Source organism: Odocoileus virginianus, chromosome 8 (assembly GCF_023699985.2).
Source record: "Odocoileus virginianus isolate 20LAN1187 ecotype Illinois chromosome 8, Ovbor_1.2, whole genome shotgun sequence".
NCBI classification, from domain to species: domain Eukaryota; kingdom Metazoa; phylum Chordata; class Mammalia; order Artiodactyla; family Cervidae; genus Odocoileus; species Odocoileus virginianus.
The window spans coordinates 70,054,043-70,078,896 of NC_069681.1; the positions used below are offsets into that span (position 1 = coordinate 70,054,043).

General features: G+C 41.9%; 2 protein-coding genes across 5 annotated transcripts in view; one reads left to right on the forward strand and one right to left on the reverse strand.

Moving 5' to 3' along the window:
- Nucleotides 1-24,854, forward strand: part of MPHOSPH8 (M-phase phosphoprotein 8) — a 42,676-nt gene that overhangs the window by 16,620 nt on the left and 1,202 nt on the right. For 2 of the 3 annotated variants that reach the window (XM_070471624.1, XM_070471623.1), the window contains 10 exons: nt 6,609-7,430; nt 10,454-10,553; nt 13,068-13,328; nt 17,752-17,877; nt 17,957-18,045; nt 18,977-19,117; nt 19,785-19,871; nt 21,293-21,447; nt 22,956-23,110; nt 24,567-24,694. In XM_070471624.1, coding sequence (XP_070327725.1) covers nt 6,609-7,430; nt 10,454-10,553; nt 13,068-13,328; nt 17,752-17,877; nt 17,957-18,045; nt 18,977-19,117; nt 19,785-19,871; nt 21,293-21,447; nt 22,956-23,110; nt 24,567-24,694 — 2,064 coding nt within the window. The remainder of the gene's footprint in view (nt 1-6,608; nt 7,431-10,453; nt 10,554-13,067; nt 13,329-17,751; nt 17,878-17,956; nt 18,046-18,976; nt 19,118-19,784; nt 19,872-21,292; nt 21,448-22,955; nt 23,111-24,566; nt 24,695-24,854) is intronic. The other variant, XM_070471622.1, reaches the window with a different exon arrangement.
- Nucleotides 14,694-24,854, reverse strand: part of PSPC1 (paraspeckle component 1) — an 85,457-nt gene continuing 75,296 nt past the window's right edge. Inside the window, exon 11 of one of the 2 annotated variants that reach the window (XR_011489081.1) lies at nt 14,694-15,315. The gene's annotated coding sequence lies outside the window, so the exon portion shown is untranslated. Of the gene's footprint in view, nt 24,766-24,854 lie in introns of both variants that reach the window. The other variant, XR_011489080.1, reaches the window with a different exon arrangement.

Consider the following 24,854-nt stretch of genomic DNA (forward strand, 5'->3'; position numbering starts at 1 on the left):
ACAGCTTCTTCCTGTAACCTTCCCCCATTTTTCCCCATCATGTCTATTTGATGAAGAGACCAGATTATTTTTCTGTAGAGTTTCCCATATTCTGGGTTTTGAGCACATGGTGTCTTTTAACATGTTCATCTGTCCCTCCTGTTTCTGTGAACCTGTAGCAGATGGAGAAGCAGGATTGCACGGGAGTTTATTGTGTTTTTTATTGATATTTTGTGTGGATGGTCGTGAACCTTGCTGTAACACGTCAGAATGCCCATCTTGTCTAGTTGACTCCTCTCCCGTGAGGTTAACAGAATCCCTGAGATGAGGCGTTTCAGTCTGATCCACGTGACAAATCCTCACATTTCATGTGTAGGTTTTAGGAGCCACTGATGGTCATTGCCTGGAATCATTATTTTATTACAGCTTGCAATTTTGTAATTCTGGCATTCCTTTGCCTTTACTACTTGTGTTACTGGGAAGATCATTCTGAGATGCTGTGGTCCTAACTGACTCTGGAAGGGGAGAAGGGAGGAGCTGAGTTGAGGTGGTGAGGCTGCAGAATTGATGCACGACGGTCAGTGGCTGAGGGAAGAACGGAGTCAAGAGACAACTCGAATTACTGAATTGGGAACCTAGATACATCATGGTGTTATGCAGGGAACAGCTCCACTTTTGAACACATGAGATTTCAGTTATTTCTTTGTTGTCCAGGTGAAGATGGCCAGTCTCCCATTGGAAACATGAGTCTGATCTGAGTTGAGGAGGAAGATTTGGGCTAGAAATGTAGGTTGGGGAGTTGATGGTGTGTGTGGGATATTTTTTCTTATTAACTCTGTTTCAACTGATAATCTGACTATAAAATTGACTGTATTTTGGGGGGGAAATTTCAGTTTTAGAATTCGTTTAAATTTTTTTTGAAGCAGTTAGTCAAAGCTTTGTCTAGCAAGTTTTGTCTCTTCTTCCTCTTTGTCCCCCACCACCACCCTGCTTTCTCCCTTTATTTTTTCTTTTTTTCAAAGAAAACTTCATTAAATGCTTTGGAAAGACTGACTAAAAATGAATCACTTAAAATCACAGTTGATAAAGAGACATTACATAATGAGGAAGGTTTCAATTCTCCAAGAAGACATAATAATTCTTAATGTGCCCCCTTTTATCAATGCAGAAAATTTAAGTAAAAACAGGGTATTCTGTTTGGAAATGAGGCGTCACCACTGTTTCAAGGAGGTGGAAGTCAGCTGTCAACTCTTCAAGATTGAGGGAAATTTGAGAAGGTCTCCTACAGGCAAGTAGTTCTGTAGACAAGTGTCCTACAGAACTTGCTTAAAGCAGAGGGGTAGCTTTCAGGTGAGCCTTGATTGAGTTGCAGGCTTCACCTTTGGTTTCTGTGTGTGTATTTGTTTGAAGCAGCAGAGACTCTCTTCTGTGTCAGGACCCGTGATACCTCAGCAGCATCATGGCAGCAGTGCTTTTGTCACAGGTGGAGCCGGTGTCTGGCCACACTATGCAGCTTTCCTGATGGTCCTGGGGGGTCCGTCACTGTCTTCTTGGTTTCCTCTCATCTAATACCCCACAAAGCCCCCCTCCTTTTCAGAATCCAGTCCAGTTGTTTTATAGAAGCTTCTTCATATTGGAATTAGATGGATGCTAACTAATGTTAAATCACAAATAGTATTTTTAAAATTGAAATTAGATGATTTGTAGATGAAGCATAGACATTTGGGCACATATATTCTATCGGTAAGGTACATGATATCGATAGATGGGTCCTGCGTCAGTTATCTCATTGCTGGTGTTAAATTATAATTATGTGATAAAGTGAGGTCTATCATTTTTTCTCTCCTTTTAAAGGTACCTTTTCCCCTGTAAAATAGTAAGTAACCTAATAATAAGTAATATTTCAGACTGAGAATCACTTCTTCAACAACCTCTCACCCATGATTTTAAGATAATTTTGAAGAATTTTGCTTTAAATAGTTGTTACTGTGGTAGTTGCAAATAATAACTTTTCCAGTTCTGTTTTTGTAAGCTTTTTAGTTTGTATCCTATAAAGAGCAGCTCCTCCTCCCCCTTAAATTTTTTAAGTACCAGTACACACTCTTGGAGTCTTTTTATTTGATTGCTGTTGTTGAAACAGGCCCACCCTTGGTTTGTGGGACCACCCTCTAGGTAAGCTCCTGTGTCCTCATGTGGTTTCCCTGTCTGTCTGGGCACGTCTTTGCTCCCTGGACAAAGTGTCCCCATGTACCCTCCTGCTCCAACTCTGGCACCAACCTTTATTCAGGGAATCTTGATTCTTTTTAGGGCAGAACAGAATTTAGAAACCAAGATGAAGTTATTGCTACTGGGATATCATTATTTCTAGGCCCTTTAGACAGAAATAAAGGGAAAAATACATGTTAGTTTTAAGTCAAGTTCATATTGATGTCTAATTTCAGTCCATCACCACTCTGTCTTCCTGTCATTTTCAGTGTCTGTGGTTCTGTCTCCCTTTTCTTCCATGAGAACTCTGGTGTTCATCAATATTATATGTAGTCATTTATTGAGCCCTGCAATAATTAGAAATTAGTTTCAGATTTACTATGCCCATTCTACTGTGAAATTCCAAAGTTATTTACAATTATTTTTGTTCCTACAGTGTATTCAGTTCAGGTGTTGATTTTTCAAAAATTACTTGGATTAATTCTTTTTTTTCTTTTCTGTGGTTATCAATTTGATAAATAGGTTATTGATGTTGTTAATTAGTACCTATTTTCTCACATCCTTCCCTTTCCCTCCACACCCAGTTTGAGATATGGCTCTGTAATGACAAATCTGAGTTTCTTTCTCTTATGAATGACTTGGTCTTTTCACCTGATGCCTCAAATTTTTTTATTTTCATTGTTTTGTATAAACCAAAATTCAGCTGAGTAAATTTGAAGCTCTAATTGGCTTTATCCAGTTCATGAATCAGACGGCATCTATCTAACAAACAGAAGGATGCTCCCAGGAGCTCATGAAAGGGAAGGTTGTAATTGGCAGATGAAGACGATTCAGTTCAGTCGCTCAGTCCTGTCTAACTCTTTGCAACCCCATGGACTGCAGCACACCAGGCTTCCCTGTCCATCACCAACTCCTGGAGCTTGCTGAAACTAGTGTCCATTGAGTCAGTGATGCCATCCAACCATCTCATCCTCTGTCGTTCTCTTCTCCTGCCTTCAGTTTTTCCCAGCATCAGGGTCTTTTCCAGTGAGTCAGTTCTTGACACCAGGTGGCCGAAGTATTGAAGCTTTAGTTTCAGCATCAGTCCTTCCAGTGAATATTGAGGTTTGATTTCCTTTAGGATTGACTGCAGTCCAAGGGACTCACCACAGTTCAAATGCATCAATTCTTTGGCACTCAGCTTTCTTTATGGTCCAACTCTCACATCCATACACGACTACTGGAAAAACCATAGCTTTGACTAGATGGACCTTTGTCGGCAAAGTAATGTCTCTGTTTTTTCATATGCTGTCTAGGTTTGTCACAGCTTTTCTTCCAAGGAGCAAGTGTCTTTTAATTTCATGACTTCAGTCACCATCTGCAGTGATTTTGGAGTCCAAGAAAATAAAGACTGTGAGACTATTTCAAACCAGATCACCTTGCCTCACGGAGAGGCTGGGGGTCCTATTAGGGCAGGTACTTCACCACTGCTGATCAGAAAACTCTAGACTGCTGGTTTATAATTCTGAGTGTGGTTAGTTATTTCTCTTGATGGGCTTAGGATCAGCAACTGCATTTGGGGCCTGTTTGTATTTAACAGTAGGTGTATCTCTCTTGCATGCTGTTGTTCTTTTTAGGTTAATTACTCTGTTCCTTTGTCTGCTTTCTCTTATAACAATTCAGTAAAATACTCTGCTCTAGAGCAATCAATTTATATTGCTTATATTTATATGAATTACTTTTTTGAAATTTTAGGAGGCAAAGGAGGAGAACAAGATACTATTTTTTAGCTTTATGACTGCTGAGCAAGCTTTATTTATTTTATGAAGAATTAGACAGTATAACCTCAGACTTATGACGGGTTTTTTTGGGCTCTGGTTTCACCTTGCCGCCACCATCATTGTTGTTGATTAGTCACTAAGTCACGTTCAACTCTTCTGCAACCCTAGAGGCTGTAGCCTGCCACCACCATCACTTATATCTGAATCTTCTATTTTCTATTTTCTCTGACCTTCTTTGTTTGGAATCTGATCTCAGCAGTTTCTCATGGTGGGGCCTTTTCCGGTACACCTGGCAGGGAGCACCAGCTGATTACTCTAGAGAACGCTCAGCCTGGGCCGTCCCTTCACGGTCCAGTGCCCAGAGCTCCTGCCCTTTCAGCAGCTCCCCTCACAGTGACCCGCTAGACTTTTGAGTGGTTTCTTCCATTCTCCTTGCTACCTTTGCTTGCTCTTGTGTGGATATTTGTACCACAGGGGTCTTACTGCTATTACTAGTTTGTTCCTAAAGTGAAAAGTAAAACGAAAGTCACTCAGTCATGGACTATACAGTTTATGGAATTCTCCAGGCTAGAATACTGGAGTGGGTACCCTTTCCCTTCTCCAGGGGATCTTCCCAACCCAGGGATCGAACCCAGGTCTCCTACCTTGCAGGTGGATTCTTTACTGCCTGCAGTGTTTGTTCCTACCAGCTTATATTCTAGGGTTCATTGAAACACTTGGACACTTAATTTTGTTGTAGATGTTGTCTGTGGCATGGGCTGGGGGGTGGGGGTTGTTTTGCTGTCCAGGTTAGACTGTGTACCTCAGGCTGGGACTTGAACCCACTGTCTCCCCCCCCCCCCCCCACTGTCTTTTAAATCCCTGATCATACCTGGAACTTAATGAAGCTCAAATACTTGATGTCACAGAAAGAATTCAGTGAGCCACAAAGTGATAGGTAAGAAGTGAATTCACTTAGAAACAGTCCACAGGGTGAGGGCCATCTCAGAAGGCAAGAGCAGCCCCAGGCTATGGGCTTGTCAGTTTTTATAGGTGGGTAATTTCATAGGCTGAGAAGTAGGAGGAGTATTCCAGCTGTTTTGGGGAAGCTGTGGGGATTTCCAGAAATTGGGCCACTTTCTGACCTTTTATGCTCGACCTTGGAACTGTCAACACTTCCCAGGTTGAACTCTGAGAGGCCCAGGTTCAATCCCTGGGCAAGGAAGATCCCCTGGAGAAGGAAATGGCTACCTGCTCCAGTATTCTTGCCTGGAAAATTCCATGGACAGAGGAGCCTGGCTGACTACAGTCCATGGGGTCAGAAAGAGTCAGACATGATGGAGCCATTAACACTTTCAGTTTCTTGGAACTGTCATGGTGCCTCTGGGTATGTCACTTAGCCTGCTGATGTGTTACAGTGAGCATACACTGAGGCTCAAGGTCTAGTGGAAGTCGTCTTCATCATCTTGGACCTGGTTATTCATTGTTCAGTCACTGTGTGACTTTTGGCCCCATGAACTATAGCACACCAGGCTTCCCTGTCCTTCACTATCTCCCAGAGTTTGCTCAAACTCATGTCATTGAGCAGTGATGCCATCCAACTATCTCATCCTCTGCTGCTCCCTTCTCTTGCCCTGTCTTTCCCAGTATCTCTGTCTTCCAGTTAGTCAGCTCTTTGCATCAGATGGCCAAAGTATTGCAGTTTCAGCATCAGTCCTTCTAGTGGATATTCAGTGTTGATTTCCTTTAGGATTGACTGGTTTGATCTCCTTGCTGTCCAAGGGACTCTCAAGAGTCTTCTCCAGCACCAAAATTCAAAAGTATCAATTCTTGAGCGCTCAGCGTTCTTTATGGTCCAACTCGCATTTGTACATGACTGCTGAAAAAACCATAGCTTTGAGTATACAGAACTTTGTCAGCGAAGTGATGTGTCTGCTTTTTAATACACTGTCTAGATTTGTCAGACCTGGTTAGTTCTAACCATTTATGTCCTGACCTTGGGCCACGTCATTCATTTAAAGACTGTGCTTTACCCCCTCCCTCCTGTTTCACTAGTTGTTTTTTTATAAAGCGGTATAGGAAGAGTCAAAAAGTTTTGCCAGTGCCACCACATTCCACTACCTTATTAAACTCGGTGGTGGTCTTTGCTGAAGCACCACAGGGAAAACTTAAAAATACACCCATCTTTTTTCTCCCTCTTGTCCTTCCCTAAGTCATTTAGAAGAGAATGTGGGGAAATAGACCTGAAAATGCTTTGCGTAGTGTTTTTATATCTAGACAGATACGTAATTCTTAAAGAGTTATTTTGTCATCAAATAAATAAATCTTTACAAATTACTTATTGGTGTTTTGGAAATTTTGAAGTTGGAATTATATATAACCCACCATACATATGACTGTTAGGACCTACAGCAGCACTGGTCATTTCTGTCCCTCTGTGTTTATGTTTCCTTAAATTGATGCTTATTGTCACCTCCAAGACCTATTTCTTTTTTTTTTTCCCAAGACCTATTTCTTAAGTTAGCAGTGTAAGTAAGTTATACAACCTCAGTTACATAAATAATTTTAAGAAGTTGAGAAACTATAGGGAAAAAATTCCTACCAGATTTCATTAGTATGAGTATTCAAAACCTTTTAAATTACTATGTTCTTAATGAGTTTTTAAATCTTTTTTATACTTTATAGAGACTGTCCTTAAATAATGACATATTTGAGGCAAACTCTGATAGTGATCAACAGAGTGAGACTAAAGAAGATACTTCTCCAAAGAAGAAAAAGAAAAAACTAAGGCATAAGGAAGAGAAAAGCCCCGACGACCTGAAAAAGAAGAAAGCAAAGACTGGGAAACTGAAAGACAAGCCCAAACCAGACCTGGAGAGCTCCTCTGAAAGTTTGGGTTTTGATATAAGGACAAAGAAAAGAATTTTGGAAGCCAAAGAAGAATTAAAGGAATCCAAAAAGCCCAAAAAAGATGATATAAAAGAAACTAAGGAGTTAAAGAAAGTTAAAAAGGGTGAAATGAGAGATTTAAAGACTAAAATAAGAGACGATTCCAAAGAAATTAGAAAAACAAAAAAAGAGAAATGTGTTGAATCTCAGGTGGACTCTGAACCTGGTGTACTTAGTGATTCCCCCCTTCAGGAAGAGGACTGTGAAGATTTACAGGTTGACAACAGAGAGGAAAAGCAGAAGTTTAGAGGTGCTAAAGATAAAGCTGAGCAAGAAGCCAGTCTAGATGCTGCTTCTGATATACAGCAGGATGGCAGTGTAAGTGCTGATGAGGACGAGGTCAAAGCAAGGAGGAAAAAAAAGAAACCAAGAAGGACAGAGGAACTTAAAGAGAGCAAAAAGCTAGAAAACAAGAACCTCTTCTTAGAGAAGAAAACTACACAGAAAAAGCAAAGGAATCAAGACAAAGGCCAAAGCAGCACAGAGTTGGATAAGCCAGTGCCTGCCTCTGCCGTGACACCGCCAAAGATGTCCAGGCCCACCGACTCCCCGGGAGAGGTGAGTATACAGGTCCTGGTGGAGGGTGGTTGGATCCCACTGAGGACTAACATTTGCGTCTGACAGAACACAGGGACATTCCACTCAGGCTGGTGCTCTAAGTAAAGACTTGGAGACAGTGGAACACAGCCCATCCTCATTTCTTTTCACTTAGCAGATAGTGCGTTTCTTATTAGACTGAAGGTTTGTGGCAACCTGTATCTGAGCCGTTCTTCCTGTAGCATCTGCTCACTTCCTGTCTCCTTGCCACATTTTGGTAATTCTTGCATTATTTTGAACTTTTGTTTCGCTTTTTGGCCACCCTGTGTGGAACTTTCCTGACCAGGGATGGAACCCATGCCCCTGGAGTCTCAACCACTGGACCACTGGGAAGCCCTAAACTTTTTCATTATTACTGTACTTCTTGTGATCAGTGATCTTTGATTTTGTTTTTGCAATAAGCTGAAGAAGGTTCAGGCAACAGCCAGTATTTTTTAGCAATACAATATTTTTTTCTAATTAAGGTAGGTATGGCTATTTTAGACATAATGCTGTTGCACATTTAATTCTATAGTGTAAATATAACTTTTATATGCACTGGGAGACAGAAAAATTATAACTCACTTTATTGCAATGTTTGCTTTATTTCATGGATCTGAAGCCGACCCTGTAGTATCTCTGATGTGTGCCTATAAGAGAAGTTCTTCTACCCTTAAGGAGTTAATACTTTATCGGGAGATTTTCTTCTCCCTCCTAGATTCTAGGTTGCCTGACTGCTCTAGAATTGAACTGACATGAAACAGATTAACATGGGGAAAATTTAAAGTTTACTAACACATACACATGAAAGAGACCTAGGAAAACTGAGTAACTCTCCAAAATGGGTGAAGCCCTTCACCTCAAACATCACCCTCAGCCAAAGACAAAAGATGATGCTGAGGTGGGGAACCAGTCCTGGGAGGAGAAGCACTGTAAACAAGGGCAAGGTTGCCGCACAGACTGTTGAGTCCTTGCCTGCCACTTGAGAACTCCTAGAGGCTTAGAGACGCCCTTGCCAGAGGAGATTTCCCTCAGAGATGCAAATGTCTCTCAAAAGGGTGGCTCTGACTTGGCTTTCAGAGTTTTTTTCCTTGCCTGCTGTTACTTATCAGTAACCAGCTTAAAATAGTTAAAATGCCAAAGAGACTGTTCCCCTACTAGTCTGTCTGTGCTGTGCTTAGTCGCTCAGTCATGTCCTACTCTCTGCGACCCCATGGGTTGTATGTAGCCTGCTGTTCTCCTCTGTCCATGGAGATTCTCCAGGTAAGAATACTGGAGTGGGTTGCCATCCCCTCCTCCAGGGGATCTTCCCAACCCCGGGATCAAACCCAGGTCTCCTGCATTGCAGGCAGGCAGATTCTTTATCAGCTGAGCTACCAGGAAAGCCCTGAGTCTTCCCACTAGTCCAACTGGTGGGAAGCAACTATAAATGCTGACGATCCCACTTTTGAAAGCACCTCAACTTTTCTTTTAGTCTAATCCAGACTTTTCTTTTGGACTTACTGCAGCTGGAAAATTCGGGGCTAATTTGTGAACAAGTCTGAGTTTTTAGAGGAATTCAGATACGATGTAGCATTGTGAAGTTAAAGCTTAGCGCTTTGTCAGTTTATTCTATTAGCTTTTCACATCCTACTTATATTTTCCCCATGTTGTCTTAAGAATATACCACTTCTGGAACTTCCCTGGTGTGTGTGTGTGCTCAGTTGTGTCTGACTCTTTGAGACCCGTGGACTGTAGCTTGCCAGCCTCCACTCACTGTCCATGGACTTCTCCAGGCAAGATTACTGGGGTGGGTTGCCATTTCCTTCTCCACGGAATCTTCCCGACCCAGTGAGCGAACTCCGGTCTCCTGCATTGCAAGGTGATTCTTTACCATCTGAGCCACAGTGAACTCTCCTGGTGGTCCAGTGGCTAAGACTTCCATCTTCTACTGCAGGGGGCGTGGGTTGGAAACTAAGATCCCACATGAGAACAGTGAAGCCAGTCGTCCCACCCCAGCTTGTGACGAAGAAAAGGGCAGCCTTTATGGGAAAGGCCCCAGTGCAAGGAGAATGGGTGTGGCTCCTGCTTGAAAACCCCAACCCTCCAGAGGGTTTCAGCATAGCATTTTTAAAGGCCCAGGTGGAGGGGGGTGGGTGGCAGGACCTGTGATCAGTTGTGCACAACTCTCTGGTTCATTGACGGTGAGATTAAGCAGTGGTGTCACAGGGTTATGTTGATCCTTAGACTCCATTAGGCCTGGGAGGGCCATGTCTTCATGGTCATCAAGCAGTTAACACCTTCCCTTTGGTGGGGGATTTCACATCTGTAAAAGTACACAGGAAGTGTGCACCAGACACTGTTACCCAGGTTCTCCAGAGTGGTTAGCTGCAGCAAAGGATATGCGGGGCGGGGCGGGGCGTGCGGGGTCTGCCCTGGGAAGGCCCCATGGGATCCTGCTCTGTTATTAAACTAATGCTATGCTAGCCTGTATAGTCATGAGGGAAAAAGTTAAGAAAGTATCATAATAGTTGAGGACTGTTAAATATCCATTGAAATACTATGAGGTCAGCATAACAAAAATGGAAATTTACAAAATGTTACAGTGAAGAAAACCATACATACATACGAACACAGTCAAGTAAAAATATCTATACAATGTAAATAAAAATAAATTTTAAACAACAAAATTATCTGTAAAATTAGATCCGAGGGACAATATGGAGGATTAAAAACAGTTGTGTTTGGTTAATAGGACTGTAGGTGAAATTTTTTGGAATTTTATTATTAGCAATAAAAAATTCTTCAAGGAAACTTGGTGTTGGGTTTTAAATGTGATATTTTATGAATTGTTGAGGTTGGGGGTAAACTTGACCAAGGAAGCAGCTGACGTGAGCAAAGACATAGTCGTCAGGGGTCATGTGCACAGTTCACAGAAGGGGGGCCTAATGCCAGGAACCTGTTGCCCAGTTTTCAGTATCAGTACCAGCTCTGTCTGTGTTTGGGGTCTTATGTGTCTTTTTCAGGAGAGAGAGACCAAAAAATGCGAACCCAAAGAAAAATACCAGAAAAGGCAAGAATTGGACAAGGAAGAAAAAGGCCGAAAAGAGCCCAAGGCATTAAAGAGTGAGTGAATAGTGGCATTTGTCATTTATGTTGGTCTTTCAGACCGAGTCTAGTTCACTGTGAAGACAGACTCTCTTCTAACCTGCAAGGTCATTGAGTAGAAAATTTGTTCACTGGGGACTTAAGAACATTATGCTAGTGTTGTTTACCAGTAATCTTCATTTATTACATAATAATGTATGTTACTAGTATAACTAACTCCTCCCCCATCTGATCACCTTGTTCTTTTTCCTTTTGGGTATGAGATGAAATACGTTATCTTCATTTTTTTTTTAACTTTAATTTTTTAATTGAAATATAGTCAATTTACAGTGTTTCAGATTCTGGTGGGAATACGTTATCTTTAAAGAGACAGGAAATTAGTTTTGACAGAAAAGTAAATAAGTATCTCTTATAGTAGATACTGAGATAAACTTCTTTAATCAATTTATTGTGTTTAGCTCTGTGTCATTTGTATAAATACAGTATACATTTTGATCACATCAAAATATAACTCAGGAATCTATAGTGCATGTTAGTACTAGAACAAGTACTTTATAAAACGTTCACCATTACAGTGTTTGAATAAAACTGGTTATTTCAGTTCACACACCAAAAAGTACTTGGAAAACAAGTTCTTGTGGAAGCAGTGATTCTAAGAGACGGATGATTTCTTGAGAGTGTTCTCCCACAAACTGTGTAACTGAGGTAATACTAAAATTGAGTTTGGGCTCTAAGCTTCAGTTCAGACCTGGCAGGAAGTGGCAGGGTTGATGGAATCTGGGAAGGAACAGCTTTGATGGCTTGTGTGCAGGTGAGTGTAATGTAGAGACTGTGCTTCTTCATAGTGATGCTGCAGCTCTAAGCCTCTCTTCAGAGAGTGACTGGAGATTCAAAATATTGTAAGATTAGAAGTAGTTAGGAACTCTTTCTTCCTCTGAGTATCTGTCAGTTTCAGGTACATGTTTACTGTGAATGTTCAGTCTGTTCCTTAAGTTCAGAAGGCCACACCTGGAGTCCAATTTTCAGTATCCCTGCTGCTAAAACCTACCTGCTTCCACCCCGAGTCCAAAAGGTGCTATAGCTGGGCCTTTGCCAGCCTCACTGTGTCTGCAGTTTTTCAGTTTTCAGAGTCTGTTGACTAACCTCGCAGCTTATATGTACCTGTGCTTCTGTCCGATCCTTGGCACCCAGCCTCCAGGACAGAAATAAAACTGCACTTGGGGGTATATTTTGGGAGTGTGTCAGAATCGGTGAACATGAGTCTTTATGTTGCATTATGCTGTATTACAATGGATTCAGCATCCTCTTCATAGAGTACCTTGGAAAATATTCAGAATTATTCAGAATTCGGGACTTAACTGTGGAAAATGGAAAGAATGGTTAATGCTTTTATTTCTGAACATTGAATGAGATGTTCCACTTGCCATTCTCTATTTTTGCTATTGGACTGGTGTTCTATGTAAATAATCAGAATATTCAGAGTTTAAATATGTCTGGGACAAGCACCCTCAGTGCTGCCACTGTGATATTACATTCTGCATGTGTTGTTTTGCTGTGTCATATACTTGGTGAGGTTTCTTCAAGGCACACAGAAAACAAAATTAGTAAATTGCTCAGGTTCCTTTCACTGTGATTTGGAAATGATACATCTTTATAGAATGAGAGCTTTATTTGGACTAGCTTTCTTATTGAAAAAGAAAAGGTTTAATTTGTGTTGGTTAGGACTGCACTCATATAAGGCTTGCTTTTCCTCTGGTCACACCATGTTGTGCATTAACCAGGATACCTCTGCTCGTAGCAAACTGTAGTTTATTACAGGTGTTTAAAACTGTTTAAGCCTATGCAGTTCTTACAGAGGAAGATAAATGAGAGATGTCACCTAAAAGTACTATTGAGAAGGTGTTCCTATTTAACATAAAAGAATTCAGAATTTTAAAAAACAAAACACTTATCTGCTATATACCTAAAGTTTATAGTTGTTCACTCTGTTCTGTTCTACCCCTTTTGGGGGGGGGGGTTGTTATTGCAGATCTGCTGCTTTGCCAGTCTTCTCTCTGGTTTGTCTTTAAAGTGAGTGGATTTTCGCAGGCATCAGGTGCAGTGTTGCTGGGCCACAGTCAGTGTGCTGACACCCTTCCATCTTCCAGTCTCCGCCAAAAGTCACTTTTGTACCAGCTCACTTCCAGGCATGGTGGAGGTGGTGTCTCAGCAGAAGGGTGGTTGGTGACATGACTAGGATTATTCTGAGGCTCATGAGCTGTGGTGGCCTTTGTCAAAACTGCAAATAGTTCGGACCCCCAGAAGAAGAGCTGTTCACTTTGGCTGTCCTTTCTAAATACGGAGCAGCCAACACAAAGATGAGTGGAAAGGCTTCATGGCTGTGATAGTCAACCTGATCAGGCTTTCCTACCAAGGCAGATATTAGTAAGAATTAAGAAAATACCTGTGTTTTTTTTTTTTTTTTAAAACACCCAGATTTTCTTTTGATTACAAAGAAATTAGTGACTCATTATCAATTTTATTTCTTTCCAGTAGCATTTAAGGAAATCAGAAATGCATTTGATTTGTTTAAATTAACTCCAGAAGAAAAAAATGATTTTCCTGAGAATAATCGGAAAAGAGATGAAATACCACCAGACTGTAAAGTCACAGAAGACCACAAAACCAAGGAAAACAAGCCATTACTTAAAGAAAGAAGAAATACAAGAGATGAGACTGACACGTGGGCATATATAGCTGCAGAAGGTGACCAAGAAATTCTGGACGGCGTGAGCCGAGCAGAGGAGAGTCCTGGTGAGTGTGTGTGACTGTGTGCAGTTTTCTCAGGGCTGTGTGCAGAGCTCTCCCCTCACCTTCCTCTCCTCTCTGCCGTTACGGTCTCAGGATGGAGTTGAAAACTAAATCTATTTTCTGATTCCCTCTAGAATAGCTCAGCACATTTACAATTACAGAGATTTCTGGTTTGCTACTTTATCTCTCCTTCTTGTCAAGTTGTCTGATTGTATATGTTACTAGATTTCTTTCAGAAAACTGTCAAAATAGACTTATTTGTATTGTTCCCTTTTAACTTAGCAGTCAGTAACACTAAATGAGGTTATATTGTGAGTGCTGTTCTGAAATACTGGAATTAGCTGAGGAGGTGAGGTCTGTGTATGTATAGACTACGTAGTGGTGGAGAAGAGGAATAAAAGTATATTTATGTATTTATAACTAGGACAGGGGTTGAGATTTGTCTGATAAAACTTTGTATAATTTATAAATCTTGTAAAACAGTTGAAGTTTTCAAATACCTGGGGATATATAACAAGCTAGATGTTAGGTGGCCCTCTTACTGCAAAACACCTAGGTTCTGGGATCCTTGGTAACATGATTGCCCAGCTGGTTGGAAACTGAGTTAGTTTCTTCAGCCAGCATACGGTGGGGCTTGCGGGGGCTGGGACGGGACTGGTCTGCCCAAATGTCAGATAGCTGTACTGCTGTTGAGACACCAGGCAACAAAGAATAGTCCAGGAGGTATTGGTCCAGCCAGCTGGGGAGCTCTGGGTGGAACCTGAGACTGACCTAGTTCACAGAGGGCAGGGAGACCCAGGAAAGAGGTAGCCACCCTGGATGGGGAGGCAAGTTTCATGAGCAGGGAGCTTCTGACTGGCCTGGTCTGGGCGCCGCAGGATAAGTATCCCTCACCACCTCTACCACCCCCAGCACCTTAATAGTTTGTGGAGAGCCCTGAGTTCATGTGCCCTCAATGCTGTTCCTCCATGGAAACAGTGGGCGGAACATACAACCCAAGGACAGGGAGGATGTGGTGGGCCTCTGGGACCTTCTCCCACAGTAGAGCACAGGTGATGCCAGAAGTTGGTTCATTGGAAGACTAATAGAATAGACCAGCCTCCGGTAGTGCTAAGGGAAAAAAAGAATGAAAAAACAGTATTTCCAGGGTAAAAAGAGAGGGCATTATAGGTGGCATCCAGATTAAAACGATAAAAATTCTATGAGCATTTTCTTGCAATAAACTAGAAAACTGAATGAAATGGGAAATTCCTAGAAAGATAATAGTTTATCAAAACTGACCCGAATACAAAAATTGGATATTATTACTATTAAAAAGTGTGAAATAGTCATTGAAAGTAGTCTTTCAAATTTAACACTAGGCACAGATGGTTTCATATGTAAGAGTTTATCAAACTTACAAAGAAGTCTTCCTGAAAGCAGTTGGGCTCTGGGCCCCACCATCATTTCAGTCCTCAGACCAGACAACTGTCTCCAGAAGGGAGAGAACGGCCAGAGTTCAGCACTCACAGCTCAGGTGTGAAAACCCAACAAAGCAGGAGCAGGTTGAATCCAGCCACTTTTAAGGCTTCGGTTCAGTTCACTCACTCAGTCGTGTGCAACTCCTTGGGACCCCATGAACTGCAGCACAGCAGGCCTCCCTGTGCATCACCAGCTCCCGGAGTTTACTCAGACTCATGTCCATCGAGTCAGTGGTGCCATCCAACCATCTCATCCTCTGTCGTCCCCTTCTCTTCCCGCCTTCAATCTCTCCCAGCGTCAGGGTCTTTTCAAATGAGTCAGCTCTTCACATGAGGTGGCCAAAGTATTGGAGTTTCAGCTTCAGCATCAGACCTTCCAATGAACACCCAGGACTGATCTCCTTTAGGATGGACTGGTTGGATCTCCTTGCAGTCCAGAGTTCAAAACTTGCAGCACCACAGTTCAAAAGCATCAATTCTTCGACACTCAGCTCCCTTTATAGTCTAGCTCTCACATCCATACAAGACGACTGGAAAAACCATAGCTTTGATTAGGTGGACCTTTGTTGGCAAAGTAACATCTAAGGGTTAGGGTCAGGCTTCTGTAGTCAGTAAGGGCTGTATTCACAGAGTCTCATTCACATTGTAACATTCTTTTAGTATATGTCTAATTTTTTATTTAAAATAGAGAAAAAGTTAAAACTGCTAGATGTTGGGTACAATAGGAATGAACAGCATGAATTTAGGATTTTAAGCCAGTTGGCTTCATTGTGATCCCACTGAGTATCGTGGCTCTGTGTAACTGGAGGCACTATCTCAGTCTCTGTGAACCCTCAGCTGTCCCGAGTCCCAATCTTCCTGGGGAGGTTGTGGGGGGAAGCAGCTGAGGACTCAGACATGTGTCAGTGTACACATGGCTTTCCTTATTTGTAACATGGCTTCCTCACAGATTTTTGTGTATGGATTGAATGTATTGATTCATGAATTTAACACTCCTTTCTGAATGTCTACTACTGTTGTTACGCAGGAAATGAGGTACAGCAAGTACATGTGACTTAGCAGTAATACATGGACAAGGCTGCGCTGTTTCTGTGTTGCTGCTGCTAAGTCACTTCAGTTGTGGCCGACTCTTAGCAGCCCCAAAGACGGCAGCCTACCAGGCTTCCCCGTCCCTAGGATTCTCCAGGCAAGAACACAGGAGTGGGTTGCCATTTCCTTCTCCAATGCGTGAAAGTGAAGTCGCTCAGTCGTGTCTAACGCTTAGCGACCCCATGGACTGCAGCCTACCAGGCTCCTCCATCCATGGGATTGTTTCTGTGTTGGGATGTCCGTAAATCCTTTTAACTTTTTTTTCTTTCTCGAAGTATAGTTGATACACAGTGTTGTTATTAAAGTGTACGGCAAAGTGATTCAGTTACATATACACACATATTCTTCAGATTGTTTTCCATTGTAAGTTATTACATGATACTGAATGTAGCTCCTTATGCTATACAGTAGGTCTTTGCTTATCTATGTTATATATAGGAGTTTGTATCTTTTAATCCCAAACTGCTAATTTAGTCCCCTCCCCTTTCCCCTTTGTTAACCATTAGTTTGTTTTCTGTGAGTCTGTTTCTGTTTTGTCAGTAAATTCATTTGTATCTTTTTTTTTTTTTTTTTTAGATTCCATATATTTGTCTTTTTGTGTCTGACTCACTTCACTTAGTATGGTCATCTCCAGGCCCATCCATGTTGCTGCAGGTGGCATGATTTCACTTTTTAGGGCTGACTAGTATTCCATTGTGTATATGTATGTATACACACACACATGTGTACACACATGCCACATTTTCTTTATACATTCATCTATTGATGAACATTTTGGATATTTAAGTTGCTTCCATGTCTTGATTATTGTAAATAGTGCTGCTATGAACATAGGGCTCCATGTACCTTTTCAGATTAGAGTTTTCATCTTTTCTGCCCAGGAGTAGGATTACTAGGTCATATAGTAGTTGTTTTTAGATTTTTGAGGAACCTCCACATTGTTCTCCATAGTGGCTATATCAGTTTACATTCCCACAGTTTGTAGAAGGGTTCCCTTTTCTTCATGCCTTCTCCAGCATATATTGTTTGTAGATTTTTTTAATGATGGCCATTCTAACCAATGGGAGGTACTGGCTGTAGCTTTGATTTACTTTTCTCTAATAATTAGCAATGTTGAGCATCTTTTCCTGTTCTATTAGTCATCTGTTTAAATCCTTTAACTCTTACCATCAAACATTTGAGCCTTTCACTGTTTAAAATAGTACAGCCATTTTGAGTTCTTCCCAAATGTCCTCTATTCCACTGCCAGTAGGGACTAAACATTTTCATCCCTAGTGTTGATGAGCCCATGGGTTGGACATGAGGGTGGAAACCAGCACTTGGGTCACTTGTAGTGGGGGCATCTCAGGGCCCTGAGCGCTGTGGGGTTTGGTGGGGATACTTGCAGGGGGAGAAGCTTGAGCCAAGTCTGACAGGATCACAGGCAATGACTTATTTATATTTAGAGTGACTACCTACATGAATATTGTAAGCAGTGTACATTTATCCCTTGTGTAAGGTTGACCCTCTGTCTCTGGCCCTTCTGGTTGGGGAGGGCTGACCAGCTGTCCAAGAAGAATGACCAAAGGAACAAATCACAGGGCTTCCTCTTACTGAAGCCCTGTGATTTCTCACTTTCTTTCAGCTACTAAAATTAATGTTACTATTTTACAGTTAATAAGATACCTATTAGTCTTTATGCTTCTTTCATGTATGGCATCTAAAAGTGGACAGTTCATATTACTACCCAAAGAAACTAAGAAATTTAATTAGAGACTCAGATGACATAGGTATAAAGTGTAACATTTGGGTTAGGACACCATATGCTTAAATAAAACGGCATTGTATTTTTTATAGTCCATAAAAGTATATCTTAATAAGGCTCTTCTGTGTCCCAGATGGCAGACAGCAGGTTCTGAGTCTGGGCATGGATCTGCAGCTGGAGTGGATGAGACTGGAGGACTTCCAGAAGCATCTTGATGGAGAAGATGAGAATGTTACTACAGCAGATGTGATTCCAAGCAGTGAGTGGTTTTGGAATTATAGGGTTGTTCTTCATGAATCTAGTTATTGAAACCTAATTTATCTTTTCTTTCATTTTAGATTTATTGAGGGATGCTGTGAAAAATGGGGATTATATTACTGTGAAGGTTGCTCTTAACTCAAGTGAAGAATATAACCTGGACCAAGAGGTGAAGTGTCTTTCTAAAAATCTGATGATAGGAAGATGGAAAATAGCTCTTTTATAGTTAAAGAGTAAACCTGAGTTATTTTAAATGTAATACATGTTCACTTTATAAGAGTCAAACATTGTAGCAACGTATAATAGGATTACAGTTCTTGTAATTCCAGCCCTATATAATGACCTTTAGTTAGCCATGATATGCCTGGTTTTGTCTATGGTTTAACCTCTGCGTTTTGAGGGGAAAGTGACTCCTTGTTTTGTCACCATTTGTGTTTGATTGTTAGTTGCCTATTTACAGCAACTGCCCCTCTTTCTATTGTTTTGGGAGGTTTTTCTGACCATGCCTTTGGCTTGCCAGATCTTAGTTCCTGAAGCAGGGATTGAACTTGTGCCCTCTGCAGTGGAAACACAGTGTTAACCACTGGACCTCTGAGTTTTTTTCACACTGATTTATAAGGATACTTGAAGCATATTAACCCTTTCTGTTCTACGTTTTTGAGTCTTAACTGCTTGGGGACATTTTTATTTTTAGGTAGTCACATCATTTGATCTTTTGCTTTATGGCTTTTGGTCATCTAATCTTGCTTAGAAAAGATTTTTATATATTCTTTTTAGTTTTATTGCTTTAATTGTGGATTTTTTAGGTTTAATCCTTTAGGATTACATTTAAAACACTGGGATTTTCATTAAAATTGCATGAAATAGATTAATTTGGCTCAGAATTGACATTTTAACATTTTGAGTCTTTTTTTGAGGAGCGTATCTACTCTTCATTCATTCAGCTCTTCATTTCTTCTCTTAAAATTCTTTGGGTTTTTTTCTTCATGTAGTTCTTGTACATTTGTTTTAGATGCATTCATACGAATCATCTTATTATGTTCATTGGGATCTTTCTCTCCCACACTTTTGGTACCACGTGTGTAACAAAACCAACGCAGGATTCGAGCGGGATGACACTGGTGATGCTCGCGGCTGCAGGAGGGCAGGACGACCTGCTAAGGCTGCTCCTCAGGAAGGGGGCGAAGGTGAATGGTCGGCAGAAGAATGGGACTACGGCACTCATCCACGCCGCCGAGAAGGTGGGCCACTCAGCATGCTGTGTTTCATGCTGTGTTTCCACAGCCTTGGGACTGAGACAGAATCTGTGTCTGCTGGGCAGTGTGCCAGTCACACAGTCACATAACTTAGTTCAGTTCATCTATGACTTGTCATAAATCAGTGTTTTTATTGACATTCGTACTTTGAAATTTCCAAATATCATCTATCTAGTTGGAGATGATTTGTATTGAAAAAGAACTTCTGATTAAGGTATTGATTTAATTCTTAGATTTTTTAAAATGATTTAATTCTTAGATTTTTAAAAAATCTTTTCTAATCTAAAGTGTCCCTTTGGTTAATAATTTAATTAAAATGTTCCATGTTATCTTATTAAAGGACTGAGATGAAGAGGTTCTTTATGTTGAAACCAGTGGTTAAAGTTGAGGTTGAAGTTGCTGGCAGAAGGTGTGTGGCTGTGCAGGGTGCCAGTGGGAGCGGCCGCTCCATGCAGCCCCTGACTCTCCTGGGACCCTGGGCGGGGGTTGGGAGGGAGGAGCAGAAGCAGTAGTCTGTGGTGTTCACCACCTTGCATGAGATAGAATCTAAGTACTTTTGCTGATGGCTAGAAGTTTCAAAACATCTTGAAATATCTTACTTATGAAGAGTTTGAGGGGATTAAATCCACTTTTTTTTTTTTTTTTTTAACAGAACTTTTTAACTACCGTGGCTATTCTTTTGGAAGCAGGAGCTTTTGTAAACGTCCAGCAGAACAATGGTGAGACGGCGCTAATGAAGGTAAATGCCTCCCTGGGAGCACTGCCCACACCCCCCCATACTCTCCCCCAAGGGAGCATATTCTCCACGGGACCTCCCACTGCTGGTGGGAGGTACTGGGGCTGGTGGTCAACCGGGACAAGACCGTCTGTGGACTTGAAGGGGTTGCAGCTGAGTGACAGAAACAGACCCAGAAAGACGGAGTTACTGGGTGTGATGAGAGGAAGCACAGGGAGTTGTGGGCTCTGTAACCTGGTGGCCAAGCTTTGTGGATTCCAGCTGAGCCTTGGAGGGAACCTGGCAGCTGGCTCAGCTGCATCCTGAAGATCTAGGTCAGCTGGGATGAACTGTGTCAGTGGAAGGGGACAGACTGTGCCCTGTAGAGATCTGGGCATGGAGCAGATGGACGGGGATTTGTTACTTCCCATTGGTGACTTCATCTCCTTGGCCCCAGGTTTCCTCACCTGTGGGTGGATTGTGGAAGCTTGGAGAAGCTCCCCACCTCCCACCCACAGCTCCAGGTTTTCTGGCCTGAGGTGCTGTCCACCTAGCAGGTCGTGACCGTGTGTGGAGGCTCTGGCTCCTGCCTCGTCCATGAAGGGAGTGCTCGCCAAGGGCTGGTGGCTGCAGTTCCTCTTCTGACCTTTCCTGAGTCAGGCAGATGGTCAGACCCCTCGTTCACCGTGGGCAGGACCCTGAGGCTGTGCTGGACTTTTGTCGTTCTTCTTCCACACTTGGGGGTTAAAACTTGTTTGCTGCTGGTGTTCCTGTTTCATTTTTGGTTCATAGAAATGTTTATTTTGTTCAGTCACCCTCCTTTTGAATTTTAATTTTCCTTTATGTGATCCTATTGAAGTATGTTTACAGCATAGGTGGCAGCTGAAAGCATGAATTTAAAACTTATTGAGAAATCACTAGGCACATTCTAAGCAGATATTTAAACAGGAGCATAAAGGGTGTGTGTGGAATAGGGGTGCACAAAACTCTACATCTGTGCCAAGGAAGTAGGAGTTCATCCAGATAGCAGCTGGGAGCCTTCAAAAAGTTTAACCTCGAGAAAGACTCAATCAGAATAGAGGCTGGACTTTGATGGTGCTGTGTTTAATCAGAATAGAGGCTGGACTTTGACGCTGCTGTGTAACATTCCCCATTACAGTGGATGGCATGGATTGGTTTGCAGACTTGTGGTAGGATTTTTATACATAATGTAAATGCTCAGGTGTTTTAAAATATGAATCTTAAGCTCAGGAGAGAGGCAGGCTAGAAAGTCGAATTGGGTGAGAAATGGCAGAGAAGCAGGAGGGACAGTTGCAGGAGGACCACAGGTCTACTTCCAAGCCGGTTTCCAACCCCAGGGGTCCTTCTCTATGGAGAACTCTCAGCTGAGAGGAACAGACACTGATCACGGTTGATTTCTTTTTACTCCTTTACTCCCGACACAGGCTTGTAAAAGAGGAAACTCAGACATCGTCCGGCTGGTCATTGAATGTGGAGCTGACTGCAACATTCTGTCAAAGCACCAGAACAGTGCACTGCATTTTGCAAAGCAGTGCAACAACGTGCTGGTGTACGACCTGCTGAAGAGCCACTTAGAGACGTAAGTGTGGGAGGAGTGTGCCCTGTTGGGACACGTAATGGACAGTGTGTATGTAACTGCTCAGAAAAAATCAAGTACAAGTCATGATGGGTTTCTGGTCTAAGAAAATGAATTTTAAAAGTGGTGGACAAAGTCTGCAAGTTATTGAGGAGTTAGAAACCTTCAAACTTAACGCCGTTCTATCTAGGAGTATCATCTTAAAATCTTAATTACACTCAACTTGGCTTCCAAACATTAAAACCATTTAAACTTCATTGTTTCTAAGAAAGGTAATTTTTGAGAGCAGTTTTTACCTTCTGAGCGAAGTTGAACAAAAAGTAGCGATTTCCTACATGCACTATCCTACCCTGGGCAGTGAGGCTGTTACAGTTGATGGACCCCCAGTGATGGGGACCCACCATTGTGGCTGACCCACACATCCTCCTGACCTGGAGCCCCCTGAGGTTCCACTTGGTGTCACAAATCCTGTGTTTTTGGGCAGATGTGTGATGACGTGTACCCACCATTGCCCTGTCACACACTCATCTCACCACCCTAAACATGCTGTGCTCCACCTGTTCAACTTGCCCAAACCCTGGAGACCACTGATGTTTTTACTGCTAGTTGGACTCATACCGTATATGCCCCTTTCCAGGTTTGCATCTTGGTGATAAGCATTCATGTTGTCTTCGTGTCTTTACGCAGCCTGATAAACTTGTTTCTTTTTAGTGCTGAATGGTTATTACATTGTCTGGAAATTATCACAGTTTAGCTGTTCAAGTTCATGCATTTTCAAATGAATTCAAAATCATTAGATGTTATTGGAAGTTCATTAGGTAATTTAGTAGCTTTTTATTACTTCTCTTGCTCACATGTAACAGGAGCTTCAGGAGCAGCACTATTGTAGGTGAGGTGCTTCAGTCAGGTAGCAGAGCCCCTCTCGTACTCGCCCACCAAGGGTAAGATAAGACTTGGATCTTCACGCCTGAAAGATGGTTATTCTCTGTTCCAGATATAGGCAAATTTCAGACAAGAGACAAAGGCCAAAGGGGGTGTTTCTGGCCACCTGGGCTGCCATCACTGAGAGCCTTAGCAGCAGCCAGGTATTGGTTACAGGTGGCCACCAAGTAAGGAGACTAGTCTGCCTGCTTTGCCCACAGCTGAGGGGGTCCAGGCATGCTGGACTTTGTTTCACGTCTGTGACTAAATAGTTTTGGGGATTTTATGCTCCTTAAAGCAGAGCATCTGTTGGATGCTCTGTTTGTGTCAGGTCAGTTACACTTTACCTACCGGATAGTCTCAAAATACTTTCTGAATTAGCACCAATCATTTTGACTGCTTTCTAAACCAAGTACCATAACAAGACTGTGTGTGACAATTCTTGGCTTTATTTTCTAGCAGAATTCTTATTTCTGATTCTCCTTGATCATTCATGCACTCATTTGACGAGTGAGGCTTCACTCGTCTGATTGTTCTGTGCCTCAAGATTCTTTCCTACATGAACAGCTTTTACTCTGCTTTTTTATTAGACTTTCGAGAGTCGCTGAAGAAACTATCAAGGATTACTTTGAAGCACGTCTTGTGCTACTGGAGCCAGTCTTCCCAATAGCATGCCATCGCCTCTGTGAGGGGCCAGATTTCTCAATGGATTTCAATTACAGACCCCCACAGACTATACCAGAAGGTAAGCCTTGTTTTTCTCCCACTTTGAAATGTGACATTAGAAACATTAATAACCTCTTTGAAGGAAACCTTAACAAACTCCATCATGTATACTAATTATATAAAATAGGTTAAGAACAAAATGCAGCCGATACCATCGTAGCTGACCCTGAGGAGTCTACACAGCAGTCTTTACACTTGTTTTAGAAGTATAGAACCTGGGTCTTAATAATTATAATGCTTTTTATTAAAATTTACTGAAATCTAGCTTTCAACAGGGTAAGCCCAGAATCAATATTTTCCTTGAGTTTTATTATCCCTGAGTCTTGCCCTTTTAAAGAGATCAAGAATAAAGAAAATGTGTTGCCCCATTGTAAAGTTGATTAGTAGAGATGAGAATTTCAGTCCTGCCTCCTATGAGTTTATGCTTAACAGCTACTTGGTAGGTGAGACCATGGCCATGGGTGCCAAGTATATGGAGTGGAGATAGCACTCTCTTGACCTGAAAGGTGGGAATTGGGTTGGGTGTTCTGGCTTTTGTTTGTTCTTGTTCAGTTGCTCAGTCGTGTTCCAACTCTGCAACCACATGGACTGCAGCATGCCACACTCCTCTGTCTTCCTCTATCTCCCACTGTTTGCTCAAACTCAAGTCCATGGAGTCAGTGATGCCATCTCATCCTCTGCTGCCCCCTTCTCCGCCTGCCTTCAGTCTTTCCCAGCATCAGGGTTCTTTTTCTCTTCACATCTGGTGTCCAAACAATTTGAGCTTCAGTATCAGTCCTTCTAATACATACTCAGGGTTGATTTCCTTTAGGATCAACTGGTTTGAAATGTTTTGTTTAAATACGTTAATGGAAACTTAACCTACAGCTCTACCAATCAAAGCCAGTCATTTCTAACATCTTAGTCATTGTCAACTGTGGATTTGGCTAGGCATCCATACCAGTGCTCTGGTGCAGCTGGACAGCCCTGGGTCACACCTGGCTTTCTCTGCACATGCACAATGTCTGCAGCCACTAACAATGTTTTCTACTCAACTGAAATCTTACCAAAGATACCTGGCTATTCTCACTCTTGAGACTCAGTATATGGTCTCCTCAGTATGCTCTCAAAACCCCAGCCAACACCTTTAAAAGTACTGAAGTTTGACAGACATTGACCTTGGTATCTTGAGGGGCGTGTAGCTCTTAAAACTGAAGGAAAACAATTTATATTGATAACCATGAAACAAATGCCAGCAAATTGATTAGAGTCCCTTGGTCATACTCTTTGTTTGGATCAAGTATGTGTCTGTCAGACTAGGATTAAGGACCACTCCGTCCCTGGATCCTAGTCACTCAGGTTGGCAGGAACATGTTTTCTAACAGGATTCCCACGTGGATGGCCTGTGCACTCAGGCTCTCATGATGCCCTCAAGCTCTGCGAAGTGCTGTCTTTGGATGGAAATTAAAATATCTATTTACATCTCCTCAATTCAGGCTCTGGCATCCTGCTGTTTATCTTCCATGCAAACTTTCTGGGTAAAGAGGTCATTGCTCGCCTCTGTGGACCATGTAGTGTACAAGCTGTTGTTTTAAATGATAAATTTCAACTTCCTGTTTTTCTGGTAAGTCTCTGTAGTTCATTACTGATGAGTACATTCTTCTAATCAAAAGCAGAGATGACCTATAAATTCTTCTGTTAATTGCAGTTTTTGGAAATGGAAATAACCGAATAATCATAAATTGTTTTAAAATTCTCATGGTCTAGAAACTAATTTTAAATAT